Below are 25,695 nucleotides of genomic sequence, written 5' to 3'. Positions count from 1 at the left end.
GCTGGTGGTGCAATGGTGGCGCACTGTCACCTTACACCTCTGGGACTGGGGTTCCAGTTTCCAACCTGTGTGGAGTTCTCCCCGGGTGTTGTCTTGTTGTTTCCTCAGGGTACTCTAGTTTCCCCCCATAGTTCAAAATCATGCTGTGTTGCCCATAAGTGTGAATGTTTGTGTGAGTGTGCACTATAACAGGTTGATGACGTCCCTCTGACTTCCCAGGAGACATTGCCGTGTTTGTCAAGCCCATTCAGGCCCGACGGGGCGAGCGTGTGGTGCTGACCACCAAAGTCCTCCTGGCCCTGGACGGCACAGACCGTCCAGAGGAGCTCCTCTATGTGGTGACCACTCCGCCCAACCATGGTCATGTGGAGTACATCCACCATCCGGGCATGGCTATCACCTCCTTCAGCCAGATGGACGTGGCCGCCAACCTGGTATGCTACATCCATGATAACAGTGCCGCATCACCCCAGGAGACGCTGCGGTAGGTGGGACCTTCTGGACTTTTGAGTTTTAATTGGGTGGAGTTGGATTGGTGTCTTTTCATGCGTGTTTAAGGCCGGTACTGCCTTTCTCTCTGACAGGTTTGTAGTCAGCAATGGTCAATCCACTCGCGGAGGCGTTCTGGACATCATCATCGACACAGTAGACCGGGAGCTGCCCACAATCCGCAATAACGGTGGCTTGCAGGTGCCACAAGGCACCACCATGGTGCTGTCCCCTGACGTCCTGAGCCTGTCTGACCCCGACACCCCCCCATCTGGACTCTTCTTTGTGCTGGTGCAGCCACCTCAGTACGGGCAGCTACTCCTACGGGGGGCACCATTTCTCGAGGGCAACTTCACTCAACAGAACCTGCTGGACCTTCAGCTGGCCTATAGGCATGGCGGGGGCCCTGCCCAGATTGACCGCTTCAGCTTCACTGCCCTTGATAGCAGCCGCCTTGGTTTCCTGATGGGGGGGAGGCTCCAGACTGAGCCTGTCTTCTTCACCATCCAGGTGAGGCCATTAGGCTGCCATCAGGCCACACATGGTGATTTAGCAGCCAGGCCTATATTACAGCACAAGCACTGGTTCTTACCACCAGCCTTGTTATCACAGAATCTATGACAGTTATAAAATAATGCACTGATGCACTCCAATCAATAGTAACTAACAGATTTCCATAGAATTATTTATAAGACGGTGTTCTTGGTTTGCTTTATGCCCTTTTTTGAAGAGAGTACCACCGAAGGAAGTGTGTTAAATTAGAGTCTTAATACCCTACAAAAGGGGTGTAAAACTCCAGTCCTGGGGGGCCGGAGCCCTGTGTAGCTTAGTTCTTTCCCTGTTCTACCACAAATGATTCAGCTCAAGAGCTGTGTGGTAATTAGCACAAGGAGTTGAATCAGGTGTGTTAAATGAGGGTAAACCAAAAACTGTGCAGGGCTCCGGCCCCCCAGGAGTGGAGTTTCTCACCCCTGCCCTACACACTAACGAGGCTGGGATATGGGTTTGCATACTGGTGCTGATCATCGCTCTGCCCCTAGGTGGAGCCTCTGGGCAGTCCAGCCCCACGGCTGGTGCATTTAAAGGTAGCCTGGAGGGTGGAAGTGCTAAAGGATGGCCGTTACGGTATCTTCGTGTCGTCACGAGAGCTGAAAGCGCAGAGCGATGACTGCCACGGCGAGCAGCTTGTCTTCCAGGTGCTTCGACCGCCCCATTTTGGCTACCTGGAGAACGTCACTTCAGGTGAGGCCTGGGCGAGAGGGCATTGGGTGGAATCAAAGCATGTTTCGATAAGGTTCATTATGCAATGGCTAGTTTAGGAAGGCTCACATGTTTTTTTGTCTTTGTGTTTATGCTGAATTGGGAATGGCTTGTTAGTAAATAATACTTAATGTGCTGTTATATCATATTCAGTATTTACTAAAATCGCCACAGACTCTGTGTCGCTGGTTGGACATGGTGAGGGCATCTTGCTGGGTGGTGAAACTTTATATGTTCTCTTACAGTAATTTAACCAGCTAACCAATCCACCAGGACAAAAGGTCACAGAAGGATTGGCTGTTTCATTCAGCAGCTGCATGGTTTTCAGGAAACTGTAACTGAGCCTATAGTTATTCTTGGTCACGACTGGGTCTCGTATCATTGTTTGTGAGCATGCGCTTCCTGTCTATTTCAAAGGCCAGTTTATCCGCCAGCGATTCACCCAGAGGGACCTGAATAGGAGGAACATCCTGTATGTCATCAATCCCGCAAGCAGCGCCTTGTCGGACAGCCTGGAGTTTAAGGTGTCAGATTCCCTGGGGAATGCCAGTCCAACCCACACGTAAGGTTCTTTTCTGACAGTCTCTCTCAGTCTGTCTCCTCCCTGTTTGTCTTTATTTAATTCAGATTATCTGCATAGCACACTTCCCAACAATACTTTCCTGATTGCGCAACACTAATCATTCACCTTTGCCGCTGCCATTCCAAGCCTTTCTTTTGCAACTGTTTAAGTAATTTTTTTTGACAGGTTATGGCTTTTCACACACACAATGGTCATGTGACCCCCTCCCCCCAAAAACCTTGGCTTTAGTGACGGCCAAATGAAGCTTCATGAACCATTTACGGTATTTTCTGACCCCACTAGATGGCGCTCTTGGTTTACATTGGGGAATGCTTTGAGCCCTTTTTTGTACAGAGAGCACCATCTAGTGGTGTCAGAAAATAAACTGAATGGTTCGCGACGCTTCATTTGGCCATCATTAGCCATCGATACCTTGCTCCTGTAGGTTCGAGTTCCGCTGGGCAAGCTTGGAGCTCTCCCAAGCCGAGTACAGGGTGTGTGAGGAGCAGGGCCTGCTGTTGCTCACCGTACTCAGGAGCGGCAATAGTGCTGAGTCGTCCTATGTGACTATCAAGGTACCAGGCTCTTCTGCCCACGCAGACTCTGCATCTTTGCATTTGCAGCCGGGAGATCAGGAACAGCTTTTAAAAGCTGTTATGTAGGTGATGTGTTGTATTCATGTTTGTTTTGTGTGTCTATTTCAGGTCAAAGAAATCACAGCTTCCAGAGGGAAGGATTTCACTCTAAGTCCATCAAGTTTACTTCAGTTTGATCCTGGTACATTAACATTTTTAGTCGAACAATGAATAAATAATAATCTAAATATTTCAGCCAGTGTGTGGAGTTTGCATGTTCTCCCCATGTCGTCGTGGGGTTTCCTCCGGGTACTCCGGTTTCCCCCCACAGTCCAAAAACATGCTGAGGCTAATTGGAGTTGCTAAATTGCCCATAGGAATGCATGTGAGAGTGAATGGTGCGTGAGTGTGCCCTGCGATGGGCTGGCCCCCCATCCTGGGTTGTTCCCAGCCTCGTGCCCGTTGCTTCCGGGATAGGCTCCGGACCCCCCGCGACCCAGTAGGATAAGCGGTTTGGAAAATGGATGGATGGATATTTCAGCCACTGTAAAGGTTAATAATTTCTTAGGTAAAATTCGTTCTGCTATGATGTGACTAAATGGTATTCAGGTATGTATAATGCTAAGTAGCAGTGATGGAAAAAATGATGCTTCATGAACGTTTTGCAGTATCATTAGGCAGTGCTGTTTATAAAAATATATATATATATATATATATATATACAACAGCTCAAAGCATGACCCAAAGTAAGCCTAGAGCACCATCTAGTGGGGTGAAAAAATACCTCAAATGGTTCATGAAATGTCCTTTGGCCATCACTACTAAGTAGAGGATAAACTCCCTGACCTTTCTGCCCTCAGGTGTGACCAAAAGGACCTGGCGTTTGGACATCACTCAGGACCAGCTGGAGGAACAGGACGAGACATTTGAGGTGTCACTGGCTTCCCCGGAGGGTGCTGTCCTTGGCTGCAACACCAGTGCACTTGTGACGATCATCGATTCCGGGATAGGTGAGAACCCGCCCACCTCTCCACACCTACTGAGTCAGCATAGTGTTTAAAAGTAGCTAAAGCCAATTTATCATTCCAGGACAGGGACCCATGGTGCTTAACCTAAACTACTTCAAAGAAGATATTTTTTTTAAATAGTAACATTCTGAATAAAGAGTGTCAAATCTGTTTTAAAGTACCAGTAACTCTGAATGAAAGTCTCAGGTCAGTGGTTCAATGTTAATATGTATGCATGTATGTATGCGCTGCAGTTCCATACGTCTGAGCCCTGTGTGTTCCTCATGCCCCCCTGCAGGCCAGTGTAGGTACAGCCAGCCTTCACCGGACACCAAATCTAATTCATGGCTAACCCCTCCGCGTCATGGGGCCATCCAGCTGGAGACCCTGCCCATCATCTGGACACATGAAGACATGCAGTATAAGTCATCTCGCAGACTGAGGCCTGTGGACAATGGAAAATCAGTGGGTCTCTGTTTGACACCGTCATACAGTCTCTCGTAAAGCATGCTGGCCATTATACATTTTTCAGTACAATAAACTTGGGGGGAAAAAAATGGTTACATGGAAAAGCCATTCATAATGGAATATTTAATTCACAGGTTCGGCCCGTTTCATCGCACAAGAACGGATCTGACACTGTTTTCACAGTAAGAAAATCTCTATTGGCTGTCCTGCGTGTAAAATGGACATTGCCGATGTTTACTTAGCAATCACATCGCCTCTTGCTTTTCTATGTTTCTCTAGTACCATGGGATCATGTCATTGCGCGTAGAGGACCACTCTTCTCCCTCCCAAATGGGGAGGAATGCCAAGGTGATGGTAGCCAGCAGGGGGCAGCAGACAGCCATCACCGATTCCTTGGAAAGAAGCAAGGTCCTGGCTTCAGATAGTAAACCCACTAAACTCATATCGGTAATGGCCACGTTATATTGTTATTGGATAATTGCATGTTTTTCAAAGTAATTACCTACTACATACAGTTCAATCATTTAAATTCATAAAGCTTGAGTGTGACGCAGCTTTCAGTCACAAGGGTCTCCCTCACGACAGGATGTCCAAGGGTACCACTCTCCCAGAACCTGCACCCTGGAGCTGACAGGGCTCCTGCACTTCAACCAGAGCTCCAATGCACTGTGGCGCTGTGACGGCATCGCCTGGAGACCCTGGACTCCCTTGCATCAGGTGGACTCCTACGCTCATTCCTGGCTTAGTACAAGATAACTTTACAGAGATGCACGTCTCCCAAAGTCTGTTCAGGGGAGCTGGCTTGTGAGGGTTTGAAAGCAGGACTGCAGCTTGGACCCCGATACATACACCGAAAACACATCAGTCAAAAGTCTAGTGTCTTAATCATTATGTCACTGTATGGAACAAACCAGTAGCTGGCACGAGATTAACTGACTATGCGACAAGAAGATACACGTTTATGCACAAGTTCAAGAAACCTCATGGCTTTGTGCACAGTCGCACTTGCGACAGCATGACGGTCTCCTTTCACCATCACACAGGCCATCGATGCTCAGAAGTGTCCCCAGGGGTGGACGTACCACAGCGGCCGCTGCTATATCCTGAGCAAAGGCCCCAGGCTGACCTGGGCTTTGGCTGCCAGAACCTGCAAGGAGACGTAAGTAGGGACTGACTCTCATCTGCAACCACACTGACAAACATCAGGCAACTGTGGCTATGACTTATTGTTACTTATTTCAAGGGATTGACATAACTGGTCCTCAAGTACGCAATCACCTTTAAAAGTGACACGTGCGGTAATCGATTGTTCTAACGGCGTGGATGCGTACGTATTTTCTGTGCATTTTCGCCGATATGACAAGAAATTATTGTGCATTTTAACCTTTATTTGCTAATTCGTACTTCATTTGTGGTACAGAGGTTAAAATGCACGATAATTTCTTGTCATGTCGGCACAAATCCACAGAAAATACGTACGTATCCACGCTGTTACAATAATCGATTGTCGCACGCGTCGTTTTTAAAGGTGAATGCGTACTTGCGGACCAGTTGTGTCAATCCCTGCCTATTACCTATTTTTCTTAATTTCTTAATTCTGTAGCTACAATGGCAGTCTCGTCAGTGTGCTGTCGGAGCTGGATATGAACTGGCTGTGGGATTTCAGTGGACGAAAGCCATTCTGGATTGGTAAAGCTCCGTTTTTAATGACTGTAGTCCTCATATACTACTGCCTCAGATTGTTGTCACCAGCTGACTGCACATATATGGTTTGGGAAGTGAAGGCGTTAAAGCTTTTAAGTCTTAAAAGTGCAGTTAATCAATGCAGGTGAAGTTATCCATTATGCAGTTACATAATTCAGGGGCAAAACATTGGATATGCTGTGAGCTCTGAAGAGCTGGTGGCTTTGCAGAAGACTTGGTTAACACTCACTTGAATGCTGTACTGTTTCCCTGACCAGTCCTCAGGGACCCCCAGGCAGTCCACATTTTTGCTCTCTCCCAGCCACCTACACACCCATACTAGGTATTCTGTGTACTTGACTGACTGGTTTGGAGCAAAAATGTGGACCATCTTGGGGGTCCGTGATGACTGGGTTGGGGAACACTGATGAAGACTGCAATTGCCGATTTTGCCATTTGTCACCTTCATCCTGCAGGACTGAACGATCGTGAGAACAGGGAACAGTGGGAGTGGGCTGGCGGGGAACCAGTCACCTACACCAACTGGAAGAGGAACCCTCTCCGCACAAAGAGGAAAGGCAATGTCAGGCGCTGTGCTCTGGTCCTCCGGCGAGCTAGATGGCACTCGCGGGACTGCAGCAAGGGGAAGGGTCACCGCTATGTGTGTTACGCCCAAACGTGAGTCCCCCACAGAGGGACGGTGCAGGTTTCCACCTGCATTACTCACAACAGGACACTGACCTTCAGAGATGCTGCTTTCTGCACAATGTCTGTCATCAGTGCTGAAAGGGGTTTGCCCAACAAGACCGAAATAACGGACAAACACTGCCAAAAGTGAATCTTATGTATGTCCGATAACTTTTTATATTTAATTTCTCTTCAGTATTCCCGATATTCTATTTAATATGGGAAGCAACTATTCTATGTTTGTCTAGATAAAACTTAAATTCATGTTAAAAAGTTGAGCCTTTCAAAAGTGGAAGACTGCTGTTCGACGGTAGCACTGAAGTTGTGTTCATGGTAGGTTGTTCCCTGTGCAGTTTGAGCCGTACATTATAACCACAACCACGATACATCCATACCATCAGAGCTTACCTCCAAGTGGCTGCCGTTACCCCATTCGGCGCCTCACCAGGAGCATTAGTCTCAAAAGCAGACGTCATCGGAACAAGACCAAGGGACATTACATGAGAAATACGCTTCCTGAATTTTGAAGCAGTTTGGTCAAGTTAGTTGCAACCTGACCACGCGCTCCCCTGATGAGGGAATTGCCAACAATCACATTTTGTGCAGCTTACAAATGTGTTTTACCAACGGTGTATGACAAAATATAAAACAGGCAAGACTATTATTTAATAGTTTCAAGTATATATAACCCATTTACAGCTAAACATCCCAACACAAAAGCTATTGAAAAGTTGCATATATTTCTTTGTGACAAATAAAACTCAACCTTATTCTTAATCAGCATCAAATTACATACACTTAAGAGATCGATGATAATTAACCACTGCTTCTAGCACATTGATTGATTAGTGATTATTAAACCTTTTGGTGTGCAGAAAGGCACATGTACAGACGTCTTTGGTCCAAAAAGGGTTTATTGTGGAAGCAAGCAAACAGCAACATATCTGGTCCACAAGTTGAGGGGGGAGGTATGAAAAACCAATTCCTGGACAAGCTGATGTAAAAAGTGTGAAAGTCTGCCTCCAAGTGAAATTTATTTGGATGAAAACCCATCTGGCTACTTGAACATAATCTAGATTGTACAGGTACAGATATGGCATTTTAATATGTAGCAGTGTTTTAAAGTATAATGTATGGTGTACTTAGATTTTACACAATTAATGAAATAAAGGGGGGAAATCCAGTTGTTATATTAGGTTGTACTTTTCTGCATATCAGCTATAGTCAATGACAAGGTCATTCACCTAAAACTATGGGCACTTACGATCAGTCCTCTCTAAACAGTAAGCTATAATAGTTTAAGGCAAGTGGTGCTCACTGTACGGGTATTAAAATTACTTCATAAATATAAAATGTCATATATTTGATTAAACTATTAATTACAGGCAGAATAATTATAAGTAGGATTTAATATTTTTATTCTCGTCCCAGTCAAAGCCAACCTGGACTTACATGTCCCAAAATTGACAAAACTGATTTTAATCCAAACTGCAATCTCTAAAACACCACCACAACAGATGTACTGCAAGTCTGCATTACCACCCATCTTGAACTGGGACTGGGTGTTTCTAGGGGGGGGTCCTTGTCCTTACAAGGTAACTCTCATCACACTTGCAGGCTTGATGTATCAGCATGTGCCAGGTGACCTTTCTTCCCCTCTTTCCTCTACTTCTCCGACATCTTACGGACCATGTAGTTGAGGATGCCGCCGTGCTGGAAATACGTGAGCTCCACATCAGTGTCGAACCTCATGCAAGCCTGGAAGGTCTTCCCAGTGTCCAGCTGGTGAGATAGACAGTAATTAATCCATCACATTCTGCAGAAACTAGTGCCACTAAAACTGTCGGTCTTATTATTCACAGAATTAGCATCAGCCGTGTCTGAGGGCTTAGCGCTGCACCACCCGTGTCTCTGACAGCTAGCAGAGGTGTGCTCTGGAGTGTAGCAGCATCAACGACAGGACGTACCTGTATGTCCACGTTCATCTTGGGCGTCAGTGTCTCTGGGATGACAATGGTGTAGCACTCGCGGCCCGTCAGGCCCAATGACTCGGCCGTGTCGCCTGGCAGGTACTCCAGCGGGATGACGCCCATCCCCACCAGATTGCTGCGATGGATGCGCTCGTAGCTCTCGGCCAACACCGCCTTGATGCCCTGAGGGCAGAGGAAAGAGGGTGTGGGCATTAACAGCAAGATTCTTTCGTAAGACCTATAATTGTACATTTTGTCACGAACAGATGAACAACCAGGCTGCGTTCGGAGGCCCTCCCCGACTAAACAGGAGGACCGTTAGTTGGCGACCCACGTATGGCCACAAGCTAAGCCATGGGATTCTTGGACGTACCAACAAGAATGGCCCTTTGGCAGCCCAGTCTCTGGAGCTGCCCGATCCATACTCCTTCCCGGCCAGGACCAGGAGAGGCAAGCCGGCCTTTTTGTACTCGTCAGCAGCATCGAACACATCCATCTGGAACAGGGAGAGTGGCTGGTTACCCGCCCACCACAGCCAACAGGGCACAGGGCCACCACAAGGGGGAGCACTAAAAATGAGCAGCCTGTAACCCAAGACACAGCAGGACAAAACTAGGGGAGAGGGAGGAGACATCTGAACACTAAACATGAGAAGGGCTGTCCATGTGATCTCCTGTCAGATCTTTAAGCATAAATATCAAAAATACAGAAGTAATGTAAACAAATTGTTAAACTTGATTCATGCTTTAAACGATACCAGAAACAACCAGCACTCCATCAATAAATCTCATGCTGGGTCTCGAGGGAGTCTGCCCTCTACTGGAGGATTTCTCCCTTTCTGCAAGCATCAACCTGGCAGGAGTCGCAGCGCCGCAGTGGGAAAGCTGCTGGAGACTAATCTGCCGCCACAGGCTGCGCACAGCCATGAGGAAGCGTTACCGTTTCACCGGAGGGCAGGTACACCGTCTGTGGCCCTTGTTTGCCCAGCAGCTTGTTGAAGAGACGGATGTTGGCAAAAGTGCCCCGGGCCATGACTGCATCGTTGCCACGCCGTGACCCGTACGAGTTGAAGTCCCGCGGAGAGAGGCTGCAGGGGAGAGAGGTGATGTGTAAGCACAATGTGGAGAAAGGCCCACGTTTCAGCTGGCTGGGTAACACCCTCACAAAACGCTGCAGGGAGAGCCAAACGCTTTCGCATTTTAGATTTTCCTCATTTGGACTCTCCAGGTTTACAAATGGATTTTTGGACCAGTGTATACCAGTTCTATGCTGACACTGGAAAAAAAAACTGGCATCTGGCCATCAGATTTTACCAAATCCCTGGGCATAAAGTCAATTTAAATAAATATATAACAAACATCCGAACCTGATTGGCTAATTCAGAGGCAGGATTGGTCACTCACCCCTTGCTGGTCAAGTACCGCGCTGCAGGGCTGTTCCGGGCTATGTTCCCGGCAGGCGATATGTGGTCTGTGGTCACAGAGTCCCCAAGGTACAGCAGTACATACGCGTCGTTTATGGACTTGGGTAGCTGTGGCTCCCTCGCCTGGGGAACAGAAACTCCCATCATTTTCTTACAAGCTCACTGGAAGAGGGGAAATTGAGGATATTGCGGCGACCTCTGTTTGAATTACCAGCCCGTCGAAAAATGGAGGGGACTTGATGTAGGTGGAGTTGGGGTCCCATGTGTAGAGCTTGTCAGAGGAGGCTTTGAGGGAATTCCACCGCTCATTCACATTCTGCAGACAGAGCAGACATACACCCTTCAGTCAGGTCCCGCAACAATGACTAACGACTATTTACAAAATAAGTATTACCCAATTCAAGATATGTACCTAAAAATTAAGTACGTTTACAACAGATACTTTTCTAAGCATACCGGCTACCCAAACAGAGCAGGTCTACAAATCTCAGCCGGCACGGCGGGCTAATGTACCTCCACCTTAGTGTAGACCTCCTTGAACATGGCAGGAATAACAAACTGGTGCTTGACCTCCTGGATCTCTTCCCGCGTGGGCCAAATGTCTTTGAGGAAGACCTCCTTTCCCTCAGGCGTCACCGCTGACACACAAGACAGAGACATCACCTAACACTCCTTTGCGTGACCTCTGGCATTGCCTTAGGCCGTGCGTCTCAGGGTGGTCTTGTCTTTTTCTCATGCTGCCAACTGTTGTCTAAAGGAATCCAGTAGTGATGGCCAAATGAAGCTTCATGAACCATTTGCTATATTTTTTTGCACCACTAGATGGTGCTCTCTGTTCAAAAAAGTGCTCAAAGCATTCCCCAAAATAAACCCAGAGCACCATCTGGTGGGGTCAGAAAATACAGAAACATGAAGCTTCATTTGACCATCACTAGAACACTACAGTAAGATCCCTGATAGGACAAGAACTGTGGCCATCCACATGTAGAAGCCACTAGAAGTGCCAGCCACACCGATGAGAGGAAGCAGGCCTTGAAACCTAGTGAACAAGACTATTCTGTGCTGCTAGTCAAAGGCTGCTCAAACTCAATAGTTACCTTAAGGCATTGCTACCCAACCCGCTTCTCAGAGACCCCAAGATAGTCCATGTTTTTACTCGCTCTCGGCGACCTGCGAGCCACTGCACATTTTTTCTCCCTCCCAGCAAAACACACTGCCTTACAGCCATCCACAGTAATACAGTTATCCCCTGGTGTGAAACCAGTATATGGTAAATCACCCACTATGGGTTTGAATCTTCATCATTTCTTCCATGTAGTATAAAGTTTTGTTGGTGACAAATGTGTAGGAATATAAAGTAATGGTAACAGCAACTTTCAAGTGTCTGACAAGCTCCTAGAGTTGGCTGTTGCAGCAGTAAGACGCACCCTGTGTGATTATAACCCCCTTGCCTGCACCCCACCCTTGGCAGCATAATTACACCCCTCCCAGTCGCACCTCACATGCAAGATCTTACCCAGCGGCTCCTTTTCCAAATCGATGCGGATGGTCCCCGCAATGGCGTATGCAATAACCAGTGGCGGCGAGGCTAGGTAGTTGGCGCGGGTGTTGGGGTGCACTCGGCCTTCGAAGTTCCTGTTGCCAGACAGGATTCCGGCTACCACCAGGTCCCCCTGAGGAAGAGCAAGGTGTCATGGCTGCCGTGCTAATCACGGCAAGATAGCAATGCAGTAAGAAATACCTGAATACCTGAGTAATGGCCTCCACCACAGGGTCAGGGAGGGGCCCACTGTTCCCTATACAGGTCATGCAGCCATAGCCCACTACTTCAAACCTGAAAGGGAGAGGGATGGGAACTGAGGTCAATTCGGTATAGAATAATCAAGTCTGAAAAACCCTTTCATCATTAACATATGTACCTCTTCCGGACTGAAAAACGTATTATGAGAAGCGAGTCAAGGTTATCAACTCCATGATCCCAACTAAAACTAGCCAATCAGACAGCAATGAAAAGCTGCCAGGGGACAAGTGAAAGACAACAGAACACATTTATCAGTGAGTTACCCGAGCTTGGAGAGGTAGGACATCACTCCGCTCTCTTTAAGGTAGGACGTGACCACGCCACTGCCCGGCGACAGGCTGGTTTTAATGTAGGGCCGGACACTAAGACCCGCCTCCACAGCTTTCTTTGCTAGGAGCCCTGAAAAACACACGGGGAGAGGTACTGTCACTGCCCTGACCAAAGGAACCCCAGAATTACGCATACTAATCACTAGGAGGCGACAAACTCAAAAAGGCGGAGCCCCCTGACACAGCAGTTTAAGCATTACATCATTCTGTTAGGACACCGTTTCTCAATCCAATCCTCAGAGACCCACAGTTGGTTCTTGTTTTTGCTCCCTCCGAGCTCCTTGCCAGACAGTCCACATTTTTGCTCCCTTTGCTGGGAGGGAGCAAAACCGTGGACTGCCTATGGGTCACTGAGGACCATACTGGGAAATACTGTCCTAGGAAATCTGTTTGGTCCACAGAAAGGAACCTTTTTCTAACAGAAATCCCCCCCCCCTCTCATTTCTCTGGCTTCCTTCACTTGGCATGAATAGCTATTCGCTAACAACGTTCAGCAGTACTGCCACAAAGGGGGTTTAAGTAAGCAGTGTACAAATCAACTGTGTGTGCTTACCTGCCCCCAGCATGACAGACGGATTGCTGGTGTTTGTGCAACTGGTGATTGCAGCAATGACCACAGAGCCGTGACTCAGAGAGAAGTCTGTGCCGTTGTACTGGAAGGAGACCGTGTTGTTCAAGCGCTCCGGAGGCACCTGGAAGCCCTTGAAGCCTTGCTGGAGGGGAGCGGAGAGAAACACAACGGTCACATGGTCTCACAGCAGTATGGTGCTGAGTACTACAGCGCTGCCTACAGAAACGCCTCCAATCCCCAATCTTTAGCCAGTTCCGATAGGTATTTGCCACCCGCACCAGGCGATCGAGGGATGAAGTTTCCGTTTCTCCAAGCACAAATGGTAAGTAACACTGCTCCACTACTTGAGCAGAATCACGAACATCTTTCAGTTATGATCGTTTCAGACCATCCTGCTCAGAAGTGCAGCAGCACATCTCCTAGAGGTCCTGGCAGGCTTTTGTTTGAACGAGCTTCCCCAGCATCTGGATGACTTCCATCTCCCCACCGGTTACCATGGTTCACATTACACAAGATGGGAGGACTTTAGTGGAATCAGAGGAAAAGGTTACCTTAGCCCCTAGACAACCTTCAAAATCCCGCTTCATTTCTGTCACAGCCACCCTGTCCTGAGGCCTTTTGGGGCCACTACAGCAAGGGACAACCGTGCCCAGGTCCATCTCCACCACCTGAAGGGGGGCAGTCACAGCACACGATTACTAAGGCATTATGGGTACTCCTATCATTATGCATGGCTTCATTATCTACGCTTGTGACCTACTAACACAGCAGGACATTTCACGTAAGCAGTAAGTGTGTAATTTGAATCTGCGAACAACCTAATGAACTTCATTCCTGTGTACGTGTCCATGAGAAAAATATTGCTTTGATGTGGCACCTGGGTGAATTCGGGGTCCTGGTCAGCGTTGCTATAATCTCTGAACATGCCCACGGCTTTCAGATACTGAGTGACATAGTTTAGCTTCTCCGCGGATCTCCCTGCAGACATAACACAGAACAGAGTGAAGCTTCCAAGGTGATATCACACTGCAGCTGCCTCACACTGCAGGGGACCTCACCTGTCTGCTCCAGGTATTTTATGCTGATGTGGTCTACAGGGAAAAAGGCTGCCGTGGCACCGTACTCTGGGCACATGTTGGAGATGGTCGCTCGGTCGGCGATCGACAGTTGGGACACGCCTGGCCCAAAGAACTCCACGAACTTCCCTACTACACCCACCTGTCGTAGGTGCTGGGAGCAGGTAAACAGGTAAATCCACCACTAACTATTATGAAGATCAAACTAAGCAAAATAAATATTCTGATATTATAGCCTCATCCCCCCACCACACAGACCCACGCATGGGACCCTTCCGGCTACCTTGGTAATAGTGAGTACGATGTCCGTTGATGTAATGAGCTTGTCGGGAACGCCCATCAGCTTGTAGCCAATGACCTGTGGCAGCACCATGCTGATTGGCTGGCCAAGCATGACAGCCTCCGCCTCAATCCCGCCCACCCCTGCACAGGAAGTCACAGGAATCACACTCATGTATATCTGACCAGAAAATGAGCCTAAAGCCAGCTCCTGATCTCATATCCTTGTTCACCTATCTTAATGAGATCCGGCTTGTGGCCGAAACGCACAAACACAACTGGCCAATCAGACAGCACTGGAAAGCTAACAGTCGACAATGAAGGACAACAGGACGATGTATTAGCGAGTTACCAGCAGAGCTTACTGGCTGGCAGAGCTTCAAGGCCTTACCCCAGCCTAGCACCCCCAAGCCGTCGATCATAGTGGTGTGGGAGTCTGTGCCCACCAGGCTGTCAGGGTAGTAAAAGCCATCGTGGTCAAACACCACATGGGCCAGGTACTCCAGGTTGACCTGGTGCACGATGCCAGAGCCTGGAGGTATGATCCGCATGTTCCTGAAGGCCTTGGAGCCCCACTGTAGGGAGAGGATGTCACCATTCACCACCCAGCATGTTCACTAACCCATCCAACAGCTCTGAAAGTCTTTAAATGGGCATGAAAGCACCACACAAAGACACCTTACTCCTCCACAGATTGCATACATTATGACAGAACACAGGCTTTCCCCCACACACACCACAACAAAGATACTGGCTTAGATACTGGATAAAGACAGAATACCTTTAAAAAAGCAAATCGTTCCCGATTTCTTTCAAACTCCAAATCCTGATTCTTTTGTAGACTGTCAGACCTGGAAAGACAGACATTCTTATTATTCAGAATATAGCAATTATTAGGGGAAACAACATTTTACCCAAATATAAGTTTACGAATAAACTTATTTACTCATTCGCAGGTATAGCTACCCAGCTCAGATTTAAACCAGTAATGTTTTGATTAGGTTCTGGTTCAGTCTATACTCAGTTCTCTAACTGCTACCCTGACTATTAGAAGTTTAAGAGAGATCATTCCATGGCTTAACACACACTAGTGCATGTATTTTAAAATGGTTAATGAGCAAGCGCACTACCACTTCTACATACCCATTTCAAGTGTTGCAGTACAGGCAGGCTTGGTTTAGAGCAGGATCATAAAAAAGGCCATGCTTGACTTTACAGATCAAAGTGTGAATTTTGTCGCAATGCTAACCTTCCTGCGGGCACAGGGCCAAATTCTCTGGCACGGGACAACTGTCCTGAAGCCACAAGTTTCGACATTACCATGGGAACAAAGTCCATGACAACACTCCACCCAGCAGAACCAATCACTCTCAGCAGAGACTAGGAGTGGTAATGGCAAGAGGACTGTGCCGCCCATTGCATTTATGGCCTGTGTGATCTCAAAATGAAGCCGCAATCGACTCCGCTGCACGTGGCTTCTACATCTTCATCTGCCTATAATATCCAACAGGCTTTCTTCAGTTTAATAAAAAAAAAATTATTGACAGTCATTTTACAAGCCACTGTCTCCAGGCAGGAGCTAATTACAGACTCCATCTTTATGGCTGTGAACAACAAGGCATTCATTAAGAGCATGGCTCTGCTAGAAATAGGAGTATTCATCATGCACCATATGTGCTGCATGCAACCCATGTCCATGGTCCTGCTCTGGTCCTCTGTTGACCAGTTACCCTCTCAGCCTCCCCCCACCCCTCCAGACCACCATAACCATCACCACCCTCCCCAGCTGGGACCTCCAGGTCAGAAAACCCTCACTTCCTGTCCAGGCCGGCTTCCTGGGAGTCAACACTGCTGGAACCAACATTAAAGTGTGGCCTCCTCCACCCCAGCAGCTGTTCATGCGAGATCGCATGCCCCTCCTCATGTACAATGCATTTAAAAAAATAATAATAATCATCCCAAGTGAAAACTTTCTGCCAAGCAAACATATGATGGGGGGGGGAGAATTTAAACTAATTTCTAGCATGTAAACAAAAAAAAGCTGCTTTGGTAAACAAGGGGAATTTAGGGTCTGGACTCATAATCCAAAAGCTGCTGGTTGAACATGCAGGAAGAGCCCTGTCTGAATAAGACACCGAGATGGGTGTAACTATTTTTATACCCGTGGAATATATTAAGTAGTTTCGGGTCCAAGAATGGGTTAGCATAAACTAAACAAAAGCACTTACTTTCTGTTGAAGTCAACCTGGATGGAGTGGTCGATGACCAGGTCTGCTGGGCACACGGGGTTGATCTTCTCAGGGTCTCCGCCCAGGGTTTTCACGGCATCACGCATCGCAGCGAAGTCCACCACTGCGGGAACCCCACTGGCAAGGCACAGGGTGGCAAGGAACAAGACACTTACACAAAAAACCCTAAATCATTATATAACACAAAAGGACTGCATCATTTGAGGCAGGAGCCTTTTTAGAAGCATTATGTCCAAAAAATATTAGCCTCCAGGTATATGAAGCCATAGGGTACAGGTTTGAAAATGTACCTCAACATCTATCACTGGTAGGGGGAACCCAAGGAGAGGGTGAAGACGGAAACTTACGTGAAGTCCTGCAGGATGACCCGAGCTGGCCGGAAAGGGACCTCTACGCTCTCCCACTGGGTCTGGCCCCAGTTGAGAATATTCTCAACGTCGGCCTGCTTCACCAGGAACTCATCGCAGGTCCTCACAGCAGCCTCCAGCAACACACGGATGGAGAAGGGAAGTCGTGCTGCAGGGAGAGTCACGATCATGAGCTCACCGGCCATCGATGAGCGATGACACATTACAGGGCGACGATGTCTGACGCCATTTCAAAAGCGTTGATTGCCCTTTGGTAAACAGGAGAACTAACTGCTGGAGCACTACAGTCCTGGCATCTAACACACAAAGTCAACTGCATTTTACAAGGTATTATTATGCTGCTCCAGATAGAGTGGAAATATTTGCATAACTTATGATTCTATTAAATCAACCCCTGAAATCCTCAAGCAATATGAAGATGACATTTCATAGCATTACGCTTCTAAACCTCACAAAAAAAAAGAAGTTACACTGTGGTAGCCGGCCACAGCTTTAGTCCCACGCATCTTACTGTATCGAGGATCCTCAAGTTTGGACAGGTTGTAGAACTTGTGGTCCGGTTTCTGTGGGTCCAGGGCCTCCCTAATATGCGCATAAGGACTTTCCATGGCTACTGACATTATTGCTCAGTCACCTGCGAAAGATGGCAAATTATCAGAAACCACATTTGAAAAATAGGGAAAAAAAAAAAAAAAAAAAACACTAAACTTTGCCCATGATTACCCAAGCATCACTACCCTTAATGTGTTAGCCAAATGCTAATAGCTAACCCAGTAACATTCCTATGAGAATGTTTTTCAAGAAGAGCTCACCTCAGCTAAGGCAGCTCGTGTTTCTAAACCGAGGCACTTCAGCGATTTCCCCTTAAAAACAACCGCATCGATGAACCGCACTCCCGGCACACACGTACTGTGTGAAGGTACACCGCACCAAAAGGTACACCGCACACTAAATGACAGACATTGCTCCTGCTCTGCCCATATTTAACACCAGAAAGCCTTGAGTCGCTGCCAGGATCCTGAAATGGTACGTGACATCTGGGATGACACCATCCGAGGAGGTACGACATACCCCCTTCACAGAGAGGGTGGCAAAGTCTTATCTCAGCCCCCATACAGAAGTTTATTTAGGGGCTGCATGTGAGAAGGAAAGGAACTGGAGATCACATCTAGATCAAAACATCTGATCGCAGAACTGAGCACAGTCTGAATAAGTCAACAGGGAATAAGAAATCTTTAAACAATTTTTAAGACAAAAATGCCCCACAGGAATAGATACAAGTGTTTGGAATTTCACAGTTGAATTATGACATGGCAAAGGCGAAGCGTCTTTTGTGTATCGGCAGAAGATTTTCGTGGGGACACTGTTCATGCAGGGGAGTAACAATGAGTGATGCAGATGAACCTGATGCTCTCCTCTTGAGCTTGATACATAAAATCATCTTCAGAGTCTCAACCAATGAGCAGTAAAAACACATCGTAAACTGTACAACCTACTATGAGGGGAAAAAAAATAGATATATAGTATCTATTCTTCTGGGGGGGGGGGGGTGACTCACCATACTCTCCTTCTATAAAATATTTATGTATCTAACCAATAAGTAAAAAAGAATGTTGTACAATGCTGTCCAAAACTCGATTTAATTCAAATTATACAAAATAACCAAATCCTCTTCGATTTCAGTGTTCACGTGCATGGATGGTATGCACCCAATATGTAGGTCAAAACCAGGAAAAACACGACTTTCTAGGTGAGCGGGTACAATGCACTCATTCATGACTTCTTGAAAGAACAAGCAGCCGTGGATTCTCGGCAGCTGAAGTCAGGGATTGAATACTTCAAGTGCAATATTTACTAGACGTACACCACACATCTATTTTTATAAGAATTCTGCCTCCGACCGCAAACCTGTAGTCCCAAAGCATATGCTTCATGTACAAAATCAAGCGTTGACAATTAAGACTCATCAAAGCGCATGTTTGCCACATGAAACCGGAGGTTCTTTCCGGGATTTTAAAACGTCCTTTAGACATTTGAGATCACAATAGTTCATATAGTCTGCACACTTTATGATTTTCGGTGAAGAAATGCACTGCGAGACTTTGACTTCCTATTTGACAGCAAAGGGGTCATATTACGCAAGATCAACTGCCATATCGCCAACTTAAAAGGCAATTAACGACAAAAAACTGCTTGAAGCTTTGTGGGATTGTAGAACACTTGCGATGTTTATGTAAAAAGCAATAAAAACAACCACACAACTTTATCTCCTTAAAATTAAATAGACATGATCACTGTTGCCGGACTCGCCCCGTACTTCATCTGTCACCTTCGCGGTACTCCATTCTGTCACCGTGTCAGTGTTTAATATAGAATATAGTTCAGAATTGTCTAAAATTGTCAAAATTAAAAACACCCATAAGCTTTAAAACTGTGGGCGTATTACTCTTCGTAATGGCTCATTGAAACGAGACGACTTCTGTCACCATTAAGTGGGCTTAACAAGACTGTTTACCTTCCGACAGCTCGCTTTCTGGCGCATTAAATAACAATAAATTTATATATATTCATCCAGCAAGCGCGCAACTGCAAAAACATAAACGGTACTAAACGCTAATCGGTCTGTTATGTTGAAAAACAGCGCTGAGCACTGGCTGCTGGCCTTGCTTTTCCAATTGCAGAAAAACTGAAGCCGAGAGGTCCAGCAGACGGTGGGGCTGTGGCAAAGGACGAGGGCTGGATAAAGCCGTACATCTCCTCACCAGATGCAGAAAGATGCAGCAGAAAGTCGAGTAAATCAGTTCATAACGAAACACCCACAATCCGTACTTACCTGACACCCCCGTGCCGCACTGTACAAACGGCGCACAGCGCTATGGACGACGAGTTACGCTCGTGATAATTAAAGGCACACGGCATTTAAAGGTGCAAGGCACGAGCCACAATATCGGCCAATCTACAATCGATTTACTAATATTGTTTAATTTATGAATATAAACGCGCATATAAAATTTCCAGCGTCTCTCTTTCCAGTAAATATCCCATTTCTACAAAAAACTAGAACCGTTTCATTTTTTGCAGTTCCTAAAGGGTTAATCTCTGATGTTGCGCAAATTTACATATCATAAAGTAGCCTACTAACACCCTGTACAAACTTCCTGCACTTCCTAAAGTACTTGAAATTAATTTATTACCTCAATTGTCAGATTGGTTTATTTAAAAAAAAAAAACATTTTTTAAGACTTTAGGGTGAAATAAATTGTAAATTTCAGGGTACCCACAATTATAATGAGATCAGACTTAACTGATAGGTTGACATTTTTATTTGGTGATATGCGCGACATTGAGAGAATTTCAATAACAGCCACTTCAGGAAATGTTTGCAGAATAAAACCAGCACTACCTTTGAGAAACGAAACGTTTCGTTTGGATAATTTGATCCGACTGATGAATGCATGGCTTTTAAAATCATTAAATGCATATGGAGTATAATGGCTTTTAAAGGAAGCAGAGACAAATCAGTATTCATGTTCTCTAAATAAAATGCTAGCACGTAATGCCTGATTAATAAAAAACAATTGCATTTAAAATTTCAAAAATACATTTCAATATGCCTGGTAAGTCTGAGATGTCATTCTTCACTGGTTACCTTCTCAGCAGGTCTCACATTTCACAGCTTCTTGGTTGAAACATTATAAGGGGAAAAACCTCTAACGAACTCTGTAATAAGAAAAGTCCTCAGGTGTCTCTGACATGATCCGGAAGTCTGTGAATTGATGAGGAAGGTCGGAGCTTGAGGGTATTCAGTGACGGAGCTCCTTTCTCCGCATGCTAGCTCCCCTATCTCCATGCCTGAGGTATGTCTTCTTGGCCTGCAAACGTTCAGCGCGTTGCACTTCTGTGTCATCCAGCACCTCCAGAGTGGGGATCTGGCTGATCACATACTGCCTGAAGGGGGCGACGGAGAGCAGTGCCCGTTAAAGCTGAAGACGACTTTCCGTTAAGAGCTGATTTGAGATCTGCTTTATTTGACCATGGACCATCATGTTAACAATCTAATCGCTCTGGCATCAGAAATTAAACTGAATTTTCACCAGAAGGCCAAATAACTGTGACCAGTAATTGCTATACTGTATATAAATCGGTGCTGGAAGAATGTAATTGTTCATAATCGCATAAATGCAATTACACTCTTGTCCCCCCCCCCCCATTAATAAAATTCAAGCTCAATAAACACACTTGGTAAGACTGACCAGTTTAGTGTAACTAACGCTTGATCAGCCCAGCCCCACAAAATAACTTTGACTTATCTATGAAATTTAAAATACAAAAGAACTTTTTTAACTTTTGGAAAGTTAAAATGATAAAAGTGAAATACCGTCATAGTAATTTTCTTTGTAGAAATACACTGCATAAATACCTCTTTATAGCAATATCCACAAAATCAAAAATGTATTGCTCAGCTTTCATATATTTATTATAATTATGGAAAATGATAAAAAATGCTTTGTCTTTAGATGTATCGAACCATCTTCCAGCCACTTATGGTGGTCAGGGTTGCCTGGAGCATATCTGAAGCGGCACGAGGCAGAAGGATAGGGCACACCTTGGCCGGAATGCCACCGCATCGCAGGGCACACACATACACATTCATTCTGTGAAAACAGAATATTAACTGATTTTTCACCTGTAATCTATATATTGGGTCAAACTCCCTCCATTAAAGTAGCTGGGAGCAGCTTCATTGTTCATCATGCTGAGAATCCTGGGATAAGAGAGCAAGACTTCTTCAAGTGATCAAACTCAATGGAATACTTAGATATCTGCTTTTCGTCCAAAGACCTACAGTTTCCGTCGCATCACGCCTCACCTGATGTTGGGGAACTTCCTCCGTACCTCCTCGATAAAGATGGGAAGGTTGCTGATCCTGTTTCTGTTGATGCACACGGTGGTGATACTGGGTAAGTAGGGAAACTTCACGTGAGCGTTGTAGTTGTTGCAGTCCAGGATGAGGGTAGCGAGCTTCTCCAGTTCTCCTAGCAGAGCTGGGCTCCGTTGTTACCTGTGTTAAGGATGGTCCCGCCACAAAAACTGCATTTCTAAAATAAACACACCATTTGAATTTCCATATTAAACCCTAAAATAGTCAAAATATTTTTTTTAACAGGAATATTTTGCCCATTAGATATCCGACTACCTTCCATTTGGTTTTGTGTATAGATCATTTACAACTGACCAAAGGTATAGCAGAGGGTGGATGAGGTAGATGCCCCTAGTTTATAAAATACTATTTCTCCCCCATTGAAAAATATGTAAGTCCTAAATACATGTAGCAGGTAATTAGAGGTCACAGACATCATTTCTTAACACAGTGGTTCCTGCTTCAAGTCCTAGGATGAGGTCCTGCTGAGAAAATATCCTTGCATCTATTTTCTATGGCCGCTTTCCCGGTACAAGGTCAACGTGAGCCTGGAGTCCATCCCATACAGCGCTGCACACTGGGCAGACCTTGGGCAGGATGCCAGTCTATCAGAGGGCAAACATACACAGTAAGGGAAATTAAAAAACATCAATTCAGCCAACTGCATATTTTTGGACTGTGGAAAAGGCTGGAGGAAACGTGGACAAACACAGGGAGGACAGAGGGCATGGAGACTCCCTTTGAGAAAATACTTAGCACAAATTGTTCTTATCCTATTTAGGGTGTACCTCCTCCCAGAGTCCTGCACTGCCTGGAAGAGGCTCCAGGCCCCACTGCAGCCCTGTCCAGGGTACAAGGTTGGAAAGTGAATAGATGAATAGACATTGTTACGGTAAAAATATCTTGTATAAGTAAACAAAAATGGCAAACTCGAAAAGTTCAGCTAAAATAACTAAATATACTTTCTTTTATACATTTCATGTGAAAACTACACCCCTCATAAAACAATATTCTTCAGAACAACCTTGAGCTAAAGGTCCTACATGAAATCCGCGAAGCCCCCACTCTGTATGTTCTCCGCATGTCATAAGGGTTTCTTCCTATAATAAATAAATTCCTATGATAATACAGGCCCTGCCTGACAGTACTATGTGGTGCAACAGCTGAGCACCAAAGCTCTGAGCCCTGTCGTGTTTTTCATCACATAAGAGTGTTAAACATAAGGATACTCCTCTAGTAGGTTATAGCTGAGATCCAAGACCTCCAAGGTGTCCCGCTGCTCCAGGATGACGTCATAGGGTATCTCTATCAGGTCCTGGTATGCAAATGAAAGCTGCCGCAATCCACCTCCTCGCTCCGTAGGCCCTGGTGCAACCGCTGATGCTCCCGTCTCCATGGAAACCATGGAAGCTCTGTCATCACTCACATGTCTATCGGACCTCATACCTCAGTGTCTGTGGCCTTACCCCCAGAGAGCACCAGCACACAGCATGGGTGGTCTCCTTCCTTCTGTCATGATGCAGAAATGTTGCGATGGCATTAGAATTAATAACAGGAATTCATTATATGCAGTTATCAGTTCAAGTCCCAATTACCAATGCTTAAAATGTGGACAAATTCTGTATGTTCTTTCAGTTAACATCATTTGTATGCGGTCTTATTCGACAAGCAGTGTTGTGTGATGGTGCTTATGATAAGGAGGTTACTGGTTCAAATCCCATACCGGGCAGCATAGTCACATGACTGCTAAGCCCACAAACAGCACCTTTAATCCCTAAAAATGGCTGACCCTACGTTCCATCACCAAATTAGGAAACTAATATATGTGACAACTAGCTTCCCAATGTACCTGTACAACTGGCAAATATAGCATTATTATTATTATTATTATTATTATTATTATTATTATTAATGAACAAATGCTGCTTGAATGATTGTACTGATGCCCCTTTGTTCTTCACATCTCAATCATTATAGAACCAAGTTACATCTCTGTCATATATTTACTTTGATTTTTCCAGAACAACACGGCACTGAAAGCTTCTAAAACAAGCTCTGTGGTTAAAGGACTGCATGTGACCCAGCACCAAAGTTTATTGCCCCATGGCTAACATTAAAGTAATTCAGGACCACGTTTCCACTGCCACCATTCAAATATGACTGAAACAAACAATAGATTCTTTGCATTTTTTACATAAAATTAAACTTGTATTAACCTCTAAGCTCAAAATTGATTAAATGATAATTATATGTAACTAAAAATGTAAAATGACGCTTTCACAACATCATGTAAAAAATGTATATGTAATATACCAAAATTTACTTTAAAAAACCTATTTTCATCGCAATTCTTCATTCATGTTCTGATCTAGTTTTGTTGAGTATCGAGTTGCATTACAACAAACAAACTCGCTTTGCAGCGGTTCATCAGGATCGGCCGAGACAAACAATTCCAATCCTTGCAGGCGGATTATATGAGGGCCCAAATAACTTTTACACCAGATCAATAAGAAATATCTTTAATGTGCACCGTATTTCATTTCTTTCCGTATTAACCGATTGTCGACTTACCGCTTCTGCAAGCTGACTACTCGCGGTCAGGGGCAGGGATCCGAGTTTGACACCGCGGAACAGACGTACACTTTATACATGAAAAGACTACTTTCATGGCACAACGCTGGATCACAAGATCTGGATCATTATAATCTTAATGTCCGTTAACTCCTTCTTTGGATCCCCATTTTTGTGCTACAGAGGCTTCAGAGAGAAGTCATAGACGGCATGACTCACTGGGCTGTTCTGCCAAGGTGCGACTCATTCATACATGTCCACGAACTTTTACATGTATTTTAGTATAATTTTCAAGCAAAACGTGGCACAAAAATATAGAATGAAAGGCCAAATAAAATGGATATGCAAAAAAACCCAATTAAAAGATGTTTATCCTAAATATAGGCTCACTAGCATCAGGTCTTGATTAAAAAATCTCCCATTGTGGTGTGAAAAATAACACACGCGGTGACGCAAAGAAATTATAAATCGTTACCGACATTGTTCTGTGGGAACCGAGCTCAGGACACTTACCTTATATTGTTTTAACTTCAATGCATCTGTTGGAACTCAGTATAGTTGCCTCTGTATGCAAAGACGTTGCCAGTTTTATTGTTTAACTTGGACGTGTTGTTGTTCACTTTATAACGAGCGGCCAAAATGATTTTGAAAATGTGGAAAATCTTCTGGGATCAGAGGGCTATTTTTTATTTTTTACAAAAATCATCAACTCTAGCCTAACTGCTTTACTTTTAAATAAATAAATAAACTTGTATCGACTTAGAGCTTTTCTGTGCAAGTACTGGCGTTGGCCAGAAACTCTCTAAAGGACCAACAGTCTATTTTTTTAATTAGAGAAAAATAATTTTAACTTAATTTAGTACCGTCATCATTTTTGCAGATTGTGCACGCCCATCTGTCAATCATAACTTGTTTACTCATCTCGCCAGCAGGACATCTCTTTCGCCAGCTCTCGAAACTGAACTGGGATCTAAAGTTGACAGCTTGCGTTTAATATTGTATCACTGCAAATACGCCTCACCTCGATGTTATAAACGTACCGACATTGTTTACAAATTGGATCATGGTACGTATTTGTGTATAGTCTTCTGTTGGTTACAAAACCATATAATGGATCATTTTTCTAAATTGAAAAGCGGTTCAGTTTGTTCAACGAAAACTTTTTTTTCATCACTGAGAAAAGCAATCCCCAACAGGAGGATGGACTTGTCTGCCTGGACATTTTTTAAAAACTCTTCCAAGTCTGACCTGAGTGAGCTGGAAGAGAAGAAAGGCTAAGACTGGCCCGATATGCTTTTCATTGTTCTTCTCCCATCGGGAGTAAGGAAAAGGACACAGCGGCACTATCAACTGAAAGCCAAACTGAAGCCCCTTAGGGGAAGCTTCACGTGAAAGGAGAAACGCAG

General features: G+C 45.3%; 3 protein-coding genes across 11 annotated transcripts in view; 1 reads left to right on the top strand and 2 right to left on the bottom strand.

The window, feature by feature from the left end:
- The window catches only part of frem1a (Fras1 related extracellular matrix 1a), a 29,632-nt gene extending 22,124 nt beyond the window's left edge, over window positions 1–7,508 (top strand). Inside the window, exons 25-38 of the mRNA XM_048971522.1 lie at window positions 220–484; window positions 585–999; window positions 1,530–1,731; window positions 2,167–2,311; window positions 2,757–2,886; window positions 3,016–3,088; window positions 3,747–3,896; window positions 4,192–4,358; window positions 4,496–4,543; window positions 4,641–4,808; window positions 4,947–5,078; window positions 5,405–5,520; window positions 5,965–6,050; window positions 6,521–7,508. Of these exons, the coding sequence (XP_048827479.1) occupies window positions 220–484; window positions 585–999; window positions 1,530–1,731; window positions 2,167–2,311; window positions 2,757–2,886; window positions 3,016–3,088; window positions 3,747–3,896; window positions 4,192–4,358; window positions 4,496–4,543; window positions 4,641–4,808; window positions 4,947–5,078; window positions 5,405–5,520; window positions 5,965–6,050; window positions 6,521–6,726 (2,303 nt within the window). The 3' untranslated portion in view covers window positions 6,727–7,508. The remainder of the gene's footprint in view (window positions 1–219; window positions 485–584; window positions 1,000–1,529; window positions 1,732–2,166; window positions 2,312–2,756; window positions 2,887–3,015; window positions 3,089–3,746; window positions 3,897–4,191; window positions 4,359–4,495; window positions 4,544–4,640; window positions 4,809–4,946; window positions 5,079–5,404; window positions 5,521–5,964; window positions 6,051–6,520) is intronic.
- Window positions 7,509–7,627: 119 nt separating this feature from the next.
- On the bottom strand, window positions 7,628–20,573 carry aco1 (aconitase 1, soluble). Of its 5 annotated transcripts, none has more exons than XM_048971525.1 (21): window positions 20,447–20,573; window positions 17,309–17,431; window positions 16,777–16,945; window positions 16,409–16,546; window positions 14,962–15,031; window positions 14,572–14,755; window positions 14,185–14,324; window positions 13,884–14,055; window positions 13,703–13,803; window positions 13,377–13,493; window positions 12,808–12,967; window positions 12,189–12,324; window positions 11,874–11,958; window positions 11,641–11,797; window positions 10,638–10,762; window positions 10,336–10,440; window positions 10,105–10,247; window positions 9,641–9,788; window positions 9,075–9,197; window positions 8,699–8,884; window positions 7,628–8,513 (listed from the first exon to the last, which is right to left on the bottom strand). In XM_048971525.1, exons 2-21 carry the CDS (start codon window positions 17,415–17,417, stop codon window positions 8,397–8,399), a joined length of 2,685 nt encoding a protein of 894 aa, XP_048827482.1. In that variant the 5' UTR covers window positions 17,418–17,431; window positions 20,447–20,573; the 3' UTR covers window positions 7,628–8,396. The 5 variants fall into 5 exon arrangements, with proteins under 5 accessions (XP_048827482.1, XP_048827480.1, XP_048827481.1 ...); XM_048971523.1 differs by lacking the exon at window positions 20,447–20,573 and adding an exon at window positions 19,631–19,722; XM_048971524.1 differs by lacking the exon at window positions 20,447–20,573 and adding an exon at window positions 19,560–19,637.
- On the bottom strand, window positions 20,103–25,557 carry LOC125705149 (dynein axonemal assembly factor 11). 5 transcript variants are annotated; one of them, XM_048971539.1, is made up of 5 exons: window positions 24,803–25,547; window positions 22,948–23,224; window positions 21,668–21,850; window positions 21,485–21,562; window positions 20,103–20,745 (listed from the first exon to the last, which is right to left on the bottom strand). In XM_048971539.1, exons 2-5 carry the CDS (start codon window positions 23,160–23,162, stop codon window positions 20,601–20,603), a joined length of 621 nt encoding a protein of 206 aa, XP_048827496.1. In that variant the 5' UTR covers window positions 23,163–23,224; window positions 24,803–25,547; the 3' UTR covers window positions 20,103–20,600. The 5 variants fall into 5 exon arrangements, with proteins under 5 accessions (XP_048827496.1, XP_048827494.1, XP_048827497.1 ...); XM_048971537.1 differs by having other exon boundaries at window positions 22,948–23,227; window positions 24,803–25,546; XM_048971540.1 differs by lacking the exon at window positions 24,803–25,547 and adding an exon at window positions 24,290–24,603.
- Between the last annotated feature and the right edge of the window lie 138 nt (window positions 25,558–25,695).

The sequence above is a fragment of the Brienomyrus brachyistius genome, chromosome 12 (genome assembly GCF_023856365.1).
Source record: "Brienomyrus brachyistius isolate T26 chromosome 12, BBRACH_0.4, whole genome shotgun sequence".
Classification (NCBI taxonomy): Eukaryota; Metazoa; Chordata; class Actinopteri; order Osteoglossiformes; family Mormyridae; genus Brienomyrus; species Brienomyrus brachyistius.
Note: the sequence above shows the minus strand (reverse complement) of the source record. Positions and strands in the feature narration are given on the sequence as shown.

Bases quoted from the DNA above. Each gene is read 5' to 3' on its own strand.
- aco1 (XM_048971525.1), bottom strand. From the start codon at position 17,417: ATGTCAGTAGCCATGGAAAGTCCTTATGCGCATATTAGGGAGGCCCTG. The intron at 11,959-12,188 runs GTAACTCACTGA...TCTCCCTTTCAG, and splicing joins TCCTACCTCTCCAAGCTCGG to GTTTGAAGTAGTGGGCTATG. The intron at 9,789-10,104 runs GTGAGTGACCAA...TCTCCCCTGCAG, and splicing joins CGGTACTTGACCAGCAAGGG to CCTCTCTCCGCGGGACTTCA.
- LOC125705149 (XM_048971539.1), bottom strand. From the start codon at position 23,162: ATGAGGTCCGATAGACATGTGAGTGATGACAGAGCTTCCATGGTTTCC. The intron at 21,563-21,667 runs GTGAGGCGTGAT...CTCTTATCCCAG, and splicing joins AGGAAGTTCCCCAACATCAG to GATTCTCAGCATGATGAACA. The intron at 20,746-21,484 runs GTGAAAAATCAG...CGCCCCCTTCAG, and splicing joins ACCCAATATATAGATTACAG to GCAGTATGTGATCAGCCAGA.